Raw genomic sequence first — 9,526 nt, 5'->3', positions numbered from 1 at the left:
TTTTGGGTTTTTTTTTTTTTTTTTTTTTTTTTTTTTTTTTTTTTTTTAGTACAGCACTACAGATCTTTACTACATCATTGTAAAACCACGTTTAAAAATGGAATGGGAGCATGGTTTGGCTTTAGGAAATATTTCTATCGCTATTGTGATTAAGGGCACAAGATCAAAGGAGTATGTGGTTGACTTATGCCTCACTTACGCATGTGGGGCCTCGCTGAACTTGATGGGAACTGCACACATGCAAGCAAGAAGAATTTGCTCATAATTGGTTTACTGTTTGCTTAAAGAGGCCGGATTTCACAAAGTTTTGTCCTGAACAGTTTTCTCTCCGTTTCCATTTTAAAGCAGAAAATATAGAAATAGTAGCAGCGAGACCAATTTTTTTTTTGTTTAAGATCTGCTAAACTAGAGTTTGCCTTTTGTAAACTCAACTTCAATGGATTTTTGCTTTTGATGGCTTAAACAATTTGCTGCTCAGAAGGAAGGACCTTAAACAACCAGGGAGGTAAGTTTCTGCTTGTCCAGAGACTGTGTTTCTGCATGTGTTAATACATTCCAAAGCTGTCATTCTGCCTCGCAGTTCAAGGTTTCTCCTTGCAGCTGGCAATGAACAGCTGAATAAACTTCACTATGAATTTAAAAAGCTTAAGTAGTGGTTAGCTTCTTAATGTAAAGATCAGGGTGTATCTGGTTCCTCAAGCAGAGTGGAGTTGTGTGCAAATTAAACTCCAGCTTGATGGCATTATTAGTGGTGAACTGGTGAGAATATTCTCTGTTTCAGTTTGGATGCTGGAGTGTTTCAGAGGGCTCGAGCAGCCATTAGAGGCCAGTGAGAGTTGTAGACACGGAGCTGGTTTGGAAGTGTGTGCTATTGGTAGGATTATCTGCATTAAGCACTGATCTAGCATAAAATCTGATGCAGAATCTTTCAAAGACGTTCCAAAACTAATAAACGTACTGTCCTTAATCCATTCCATTGTCTCAGTATTACACAGCTTTTCAAGCACGGAGAGCACTTTATGTTTAATGTTGGACTGGAGGAGGGATGAGTACTGGGCATGCCCTTGAACTTGGTGACCTGTGCGTGTTTGAGTCAGACTTGTAATTTGCGTGTTAATATTTCAGTGCTTGTCTAGGTACCTATAAAACAACAAAAAAAATCCTGTTTAATAGTGTGAGAAACAGGAATAAGAAATGCAAGTAATAAATTCTGTCTAGCTCGGTCCTTCCTTTTCTTTTGCTGACTCACCAAAACAGTAGGGCTTGGTATTTAATTATGTGTTTTTCAGTGGGGGAATCTATGAACCTCGTAAGATGGGAATATACTCACCCCTCTTCTTAGAGCCTATATGGCTATGTGCTGCTCCATATCACTAAGGCTTCCAGCAAACAGAATCTTCATTTTTAGGCATGCAACACTTTCTTTCTGCAGTATTATGCCTCCTGAAAAGGCAGGAAGCCATGATGCACTTCAATTCAGTAAGTCTGGATGTGACCTGAAAGAAGAAACCAGGAAAAAAAACCCAAACATTTGGCTTTTCTCATACATTAAGATAAACAGCATGTGCCTACAACTACCTGAAGCATTTTCAGTCATTTCAGCTCTTTGCAACCTTTCAACACTTCACTGAGGGATAAAAAACATCTTGAATTATTTTGTAAGCATTAGCCATATTATTCATCCTCAGCAAAGAAATCTCTATCACTGTTACAGAAATTAATGCCTGCTTTGGATGGTAATTCTTTTCATCAGTGTTGTATTAATCTTTAATTTTTGTATCTTCCCCCTGTTTTTTTTGTGAAAAGATAGACATCGTAGAACAACTGTTCCTGTCTAAGGGGTAATAATTTGTTATTTTAGTATATTGTATTGTGGGAACATAGTAATTCAGAGTTGTTTCACAGGTGAAACCTAAACTTCCCGCCTTTGTACATCTGATCACTGGGAGCTTTTCTGTGTCTGTGAAGAGACTAAAGGATCAGGCAACATATCTAGTTCGCCTGTTAAAGACATGTTTGCACTCTGATTAGCATTCAGGTATTGCAGGAAATGCCCTACTCACGTCAGAGGCTTTTGTACTAAACACGGGAAAAAATGTTTATATTAGGAACAGCAGTTCTGTGTGAGGTTTTACTGAAAATACTGCACGGGCACAGGCCGCTGAAGAGACTCTCAGCTCTTCTGATACATGGTTTTGTTTTTTCAACCTCCCTGGAGAACAAGTGTCGCATTAGGCAAAATACATTTTTTTCTAATTTGGATGACATCAAGCACTGCAGCGATGGTTGTGTGTTGTTCATGTCTTACGACAGCTTCCATTCTTCAGGGATGGAGTGTGTGGTGTTCCAGGTGAGTTGCTGGCCTCGGTGACTTAATTCACAAGTAACGTTCTGCAGGGTAGTAGATGGGGGTAAAGGACCGCGTTCCTTTGCCTTCTCCCAAGAGACACCATTTAACTGCAGACCTGCTGGTCTGTCCTTAACTTCACCTTCTGTCCGCTTCCATGAAACGTGCATCTTGTCTGAGCAGTGGTTTTGGTGTCTGAGGTCACACGTGTGTGGTCCTGCCTGTCCTCAGCCACATAACCCTGTGTGCTGAACTGCGGCTGGTTTGTGCACTGCCGGATCAAGGGTTGGGGATGGCACATCTCAATCTGTCATGAATATGCTAGCTGTGCTGTGGAAAACCTAGCTGCTTTATAATATTCACTAGCCTGAGACAGAAACAGAACATGCTGTTGACAATAGCGGCAAAGCAGCTGTGCTCATTTGCGAGAAGCCAAGCCCATTCAAAGCAGCTTTATTTCTAGAAATAAAGAGTGGAACTAGAGTGGTGGGCACTTTGGAAAAAACATCTGTAGCATTCTGTTGGCCTCTTGCTGTTACACCTCATTACAGGTGCTAGCTGTTCTTCACATGAAGGAGAGAAAATGTCTCTTCAGCCCCTGCTTACTGTGGAAGGAGCAGGGAATCTCCTCTCTAGCATCTCAGTTTCAGTGTCTCTTGTTGCGTTAATAATTTCATTGTTTGTCCACACGGTTGACCGTAGGCTTTTCAGACAGCCCTGTTGTTCAGCTGGTGTAATTCGTGACAGTATCGCCACTTCCTGTGGGCTTCTGAAGAGCATTGCGAAACTGTTTTGAGCCTTAACTTCAGGCTTCCCCCTCACCCCTTTATGAAACTACTGCCAGCAGCAGAGGCACTAGAAATGTGTCCCAGCAGGCTCAGGAAAACATCCTTGAAACGAGTTACGTTTGATTCATGTCTGAAGATAGTCTTCACAAACACGAGGGTGAGAAACATAGCTAAAAAAAGTTTAATCGTTTCTTAAACCATCACCTTCTACAGAATTTGTGCTGTATTCACCAGGGAAAGCCATCTGTACCCACACTGTCAGTTTTTTTTTTTTGGTTTGTTTTTTTTTTTTTTCCCCCAAGTCCTGGGCATATTGCTTTTATAAAAATAGTATTCCCTGTAAACCAGGCTTTGGGAGCCAAACACTGTGAACATTCAGAGCTACTGTTTTATACTGAGATTTAATTAATGCTGGGATGAGGCAGAAGCAGCGCACATTGAGAGAGTCTTACAACAACATTTTACTTTAAAGGACATGAAATGCACCTACTACATTTATATTCTCTTCCCAGAGGCCTACCTGGCTTAGCAAAGGTATAAATAAACTGAAGAAACCCTCCAGGGTTTTAATATACAATTATAGGTAATTTTACTTGCATTTGAAATTTTTTTTATTCTTTCAGAAGAACAGGTACTTTTACAAGCACAGTGGGTGAAAGTATGCAAAATCATGAATCCCTGTTTTTGTGTTTAATTTCCAGCTAACGGTTAATGAAGCGGCTGCGCAGCTGTGTGTAAAAGATAATGCGTTGTTGACCAGGAGAGATGAACTCTTCGCACTAGCTCGGCAAATCTCTCGAGAAGTTACGTACAAGTATACTTACAGGACCACCAAGTAAGGTTTTAATTAACTCAAAGGACCTTTACTTTCAGGGAACTAATCAGTCTGATAGCATTGCTTTTGAAGCGCTAGAGACACTTTCTTCTTGCTCTTTAGCTAGCAAAGTGCTCTTCTGAGGAGGGTAGGAAAATGCTATTTCAGTCGTGAAGCTTTCAAACTGCTGAGATTTAGCTGTCCTGAATTACCTTTTTATTTGCTTTCCAGTTTTCCAGATTTTGCCATGATAATGCATGTTGAGGGGCATCCAAGAGACTGGCATTTCAAGTATTTGAGGCATTTGTGTATTTCAAGGTTAATGTAAATAGGCAGAGTAGCCAAAGCTGTTCAATATATCAATTATGTTTTTTCCATATACAGATTTGTCTTGTTAGTTTCCATGGAATGAAAAAGATAAGGCCATAGGGAGTGGCTTACAAACTTGCTTTAAAGGAACTGAAGCAGAGTCCTAATTTCAGTTGTTAGTGTTCTATTAAACAAACTGCTGTTATGAAACAGTAACAAAAAGGCTTAACAGCTTTTAAAATACAGTTAAAATTTTAGAATTAATAAATATGATTGAAAATCTTGATACTTCTGCATATTCTTTTTAAATGTTAACTCCCTCATGTGTAATGCAGTATACTTTCAAAATACCTTTTCCTACATTTCTAGGAGGTTTTTATGGTTTTCTTTTGCTCCCCTTTCTTCCATAGTGATGAATGTAAATACACATTCATTCTGGGTAAGGCATGCCAAAGGCAGTTCTGTAATTCTCTGTGCTCAGGTAGCTTTCCTTTCTGTTAAGAAGAAGAGTGTACAAGTCTCTTGACACTTTTGAAAATGACACAAGACGCTTGTATTCCTCTGTACTTGAGTGACATTTACTGCCATGTCCAAGTGAATTGGAGGCTTTTTCTGTGCATCTCACTTGTTCTTACCTGTTTGGGTTTTTTTTTTTTCCTTGACTCTGTTTTTCATTATTATTTCTGATGGTCATGCTTAATGTGCCATTGTGATAGCATACGTGTCTTCTTTTCTAGATCTAAATGTGGAGAAAGGGATGAGCTGTCACCAAAGAGAATCAAGATAGAGGTATGGTATTGCGACTCCTGTATTTTGACCTATGCATGCTAAAATTCACTTTTGTTTTGAAGGGATCTGTCTTAAGGAAATTTGTCAGAAAAACATTTGACAGACAGTTGATGGGTGTGAGAGAGAGAGGGGGAGAACATCACCACTGTCTCTGCAAATGCAAATGCTTGATGGAGAAACCTGTAGGAGCAGGGGTTAAGAGTAGGGTTTACTTAACAGTAAAGTTACTCTGAGTGTTTTGCACTCTGAGAGAGTAGGAGGGGGAGGACTGGGACTGACTGACTTCCTGTGGTGGAAAAAGCTCAAGTGCTATAGGAAATGTCTTCCCATAAGGCCTCCTGCTTTTTAGTCAGCATGAGGTGAGGTTTGCCAAATTCACTTCAGTCGGCTTTTGATCGTGTCCAGAATCTGGGTGGATAAGGATTGATGGCGGAATACTAGCCATCTCTGACTATGCTATAAATTATAAACCTGATCATACTGAAAAGTCAAAAGCTAACTAAAAGCTATATATGTCAACACAAATGGTTGTGCCTGTAGATACTCACTTACAGGGTTTTGTAATCAGTTTTGTGTAAAAAACCACAGGTATACATGGCTAACGTATACACCCGCACAAGCTGTTGCTTAGGGAGATGCTAGACTTGCTTATTAGGAGTGCAGGAGCAACATATATGTAGTTTACCTTTTTCTTCAGTTACCACTGCTGGAAAGTAAATTTGAGGCCTTTTAAAAAGTCACTTTTAATTTAAAAAAAGAAAAAAGGTAAGTATGTATACCTATGTATCTCATAAGAATAGCAGATCTTCCTTTTTAATATATTTTTTTAGACAAATTACTGGTTCGCTGTTATGTGAATATCTAATTCGTCCTTAGTGGTATGGGCTTTTTTTATTGTACTGTCTACTCCAAAAGTTGTAGGTTAAATGTGCATTAGAATGTAAGCTAGGCTTGAGCTAAATATGTATGTGACACAGATATGTGATATATTCTTTAAGTGTACAGAAAAGTTGCAGCGTATTCCAGAATGAGTTTCTCATATGTAACTCATTCTGTGGTAAATGATAGCCTAAATGTAAGGCTTTCATATTTTTCAGTAGTGTGATGCTTTGTTACCTGTACAAAGGCAGGTTCTGTGAGGCAAACCCCAGTGAGAACAGTTAGTTTTGAAAAGGCAGTTAGGGGTAGGTATAGAGGAGTTAATCTTTTTTATTTATTTATTGAGTCCCATCAGTCTGCGAACAGTTGTAATTTGAGTTTATATGATACAAAATATACATGTGCATTAAGGATTTACTGGCAGCTTTGATGAGAAGTCAATAATGTCATTTACATGTGTTAGGATTTGCTTTGACCTATGCTTGTTCTTCGATCCACAAAAAAGAGCAGGGAAAAGCTGCATTAAATTATTTTATGCACCTTCACCATTATCTACCTTGACCAACATGTTGCAGGATGATTGCTTGAGTTATCCCCACTTTTGTCCAGTCTAGTCCTGATTTATAAGAGCTGGTGGGGAGCTGCTGTTCCTCTGCTTGAAATAGTATTTCATTGACTATTAGATTTCAGCATTAGGAAGTTTTTCCTTCATTCAGTAATAACCGATGATGAGCAAGTATCTAAAATGACACACTGCAAGGGAGGTGCTTTCTTCCACGGAATCTTCATTGAAAGAAAAAGTAAAATTAAAATCCTGAAAAACACAGGCTGAAACTTCAGATATTTTGGAGAGCAGGGAATTTGCACAGCCTTAGGGGATGGTGAAATCTTAAGAGCCTGGAAGGCCTGCTTTCTCTAGACATTTTTTAGTTCAGTAATTCTGAGAAAGGATGCTTACTTGGTTTTCTTTTTATCTAAAATTACCAGTCACGTTTTAAAATGCTTGTGAAAATTTCATGTCCTAACTGTACAAATGACTGTTTCAGAAATGGGACTCTTTGTCAAATTAAAAAATTTAAAATTAAACTAAATGAAATAATCTTTCATTTGATAGCATTATTAATTATGAAACGGCCAGTGTTGTTATCAGCATAAATGTCTTTTTCTTTACAAGTTTGGGAGTCTTCTAAGGAGTAAACCATTACTTCAGTGCATTATAATTCTGAGGTACACTGTAAATTATGGACTTTTCTGTAAAGAAATTTTAAAAAGATGCAGTATTACACAGTAGATCACTTCTACATGTGGTGTTTTGGGTTCTTGGGGCTTGCATTTTGAAAAAAAAAAAAAAGGCCATTTTTTTAGTAGTATGTTTGGAGATGGGGGGGGGGGGGATGTTGTTTGTTTTTAGAAAGGTGGAGGTAAAAATGAAAATGGTAGCAAATGCTGCAGATTTTTCCCTTCTGTTCTGGATGAGAATTCCTTTTCCTGTTTTTAAAGTTGTAATGCTTCATTGTGGCTCTATTAGCTCACTATCATGCTAATACCATGCAGAGGGTCTGAACATGGATGATATTTTTGTTGTTGTTATAACTAGCTCTGTCTTTTTTCTTTTTTTTTTTTTTTTTTTTTTTTTTTTTTTTTTTTTTTTTTTTTTTTTTTGGTAAAGGTCATTTTGCCTTTCTGTTTTATGGCTGAACTCTGTATTTTGATTCACCATTCCTTTACCCATTAGTCATTAATATCTCTGCAAAGCGTGGTCTAAAATACTACTGCTGGAATTTGGAAAGACTTCACACCCTGTTTGCATAGTGTAAAAGATTACTTTAAAAAAAAAAGATGAGTTAATTTCCTGAAATATAATAACACTTAAACCTCCAGAGACACTCCAAAGGTCATCCTTGAGCAGAGCTAGCAGAGCTGTGTGTGCAAGCTGCAACGCTGCTGGGTTACAGCCACCATTGTAAATTTATCCTCTTCATGAATATGAAACTCGCACAAGCATTACAAAGAAACAATGTGCCATGAATTACATCAAATTACCTGTAAAAGCCTTTCTCTTCCCCTGTGAGCTCTCCCCCTCTTATTCGTAGAGTGGGTGGGCGTGCTGTGGGAGTGAAGTGTAGAGAGGAAAAGGGAAAAAATTCCAGGCAAATGACAGACTAAAGGTGTGGAGAGAGTGAAAAAGGGAATGGAGTGAATTGGGATTTGGAAGCGATTATAAAAAGGGGGGCGTAGTTCCTAAATCTGCTCTGGACAAAGAGCAAGACAGGTGAACAGGGATGGAAATGGTGCAACCTCCTGTAGAGCAAGGGTCTCTCCTGCATAGGTGTTGTGGGGCGGGGGCAGCCCTTATTTTTGTCATCTTCCATGACTCAGTACCAGCACCACTCAAAGCAGTGAGCTGTTGTGGCACCAGCTTAGAAAGCAAAACAAGTCACAGGTATATCATGCAGAAGTCATGGAGGGAGAGGCTGCTCCTCGCTGCTGCTGCTGCTTTGCGTTGGGGTTGATGAGGTTCCCCTTCAGAGGCAGTACAAACAGCCAAGAGAGCAAAGAAATAGAGTTTTAAAAATATTCTTTCTGTCTGTGGTATAAAGGAATTGTTCTGTGTGTTAGTGTCTCCATTCAGCTGAACAAGAGGGGTGGGGAGAGCTTGCAAAAGCTAATTCCACAAAGCTCAGTGGGAGTCAGGGGGCACAGGCAGGAAGACCTGAGCGGAGGCTGAGGAAGCCTCTTCCCTTGGTGCTGGTATGGGTGGAGGGAGAGGAGAGAAAAGGCCCACCTCCACCATTGCTGAGAAGGTTGAAAAGAAAACCAGTCAAAGTGTGGGATTTGTGTTTTTCACAAAAACAGCAAATGCAGTAGAAGCTACTGTTTGCATAGGAAAAATGTCATTAGAGGGAGCGAAAAAGCACATGTGGGACTGAGAACATCTGCTGCACGAAGCCGCTTGAAAAACAACTGAGTAGCAGCATGGCAAAACAAAAATGCTGCACTGCATGCAGGAGGCCCTCCTGACCGCAGAGGGAAAAGGAGCCACCGGGCAAACGTGGTGCAGAGCAGGTCATTGCCTGGCCCAGCCTGCTCCTCGTCAGCCCTTACCGAGGGGGCCGCAAGGAGGACAGCCAGCAGTGGGGAAGGGCTCTGGGAAGGTGGTCTGGAACTGCATCGTCATCCAAGAGTTATCAGCGTGACTGACGGATGACAATCATGGCAACAGACAGCGATGGGCAGCCAGCCCCACTATTAGGAAGCAGCCTTTGGTTTTGTATTGGCAAGTGATCACAGATATGTTATAAAGGGCTGTGTTACCTGTTTTGTTGCAAAAATAGGATCCTGAGTGATAGGTTTCTGTGTATTCAGTTTCTCATCTTCCCACACATAATCATTCTCCTCTCCCAAACAAATTCAGGTCTATGAAAATGGTCAGTGCTCATAGAAATGCACTGCAAAGCCTTTGTTTCTAGAGGATGAGGTTTTGTGACAATTTACCTGCTTATGAAATTTTGCATACCTATCATGTTTATTTTTTCCCTGAGGGAGTATGTTGGGTGGATAAAAGCAATATGCAGTGTTCAGACAGATTTTTTTTTTTTT

General features: G+C 39.8%; 1 protein-coding gene across 1 annotated transcript in view; it reads left to right on the top strand.

Annotated features, from left to right (window-relative positions):
- Positions 1 to 9,526, top strand: part of NAB1 (NGFI-A binding protein 1) — a 25,271-nt gene that overhangs the window by 7,124 nt on the left and 8,621 nt on the right. Inside the window, exons 4-5 of the mRNA XM_035899040.1 lie at positions 3,837 to 3,970; positions 4,996 to 5,047. Of these exons, the coding sequence (XP_035754933.1) occupies positions 3,837 to 3,970; positions 4,996 to 5,047 (186 nt within the window). The remainder of the gene's footprint in view (positions 1 to 3,836; positions 3,971 to 4,995; positions 5,048 to 9,526) is intronic.

This window comes from Egretta garzetta, unplaced genomic scaffold, assembly GCF_000687185.1.
Source record: "Egretta garzetta isolate BGI_Z169 unplaced genomic scaffold, ASM68718v1 scaffold297, whole genome shotgun sequence".
Taxonomy (NCBI): Eukaryota; Metazoa; Chordata; class Aves; order Pelecaniformes; family Ardeidae; genus Egretta; species Egretta garzetta.
This window is presented reverse-complemented; position numbering and strand designations above follow the sequence as displayed.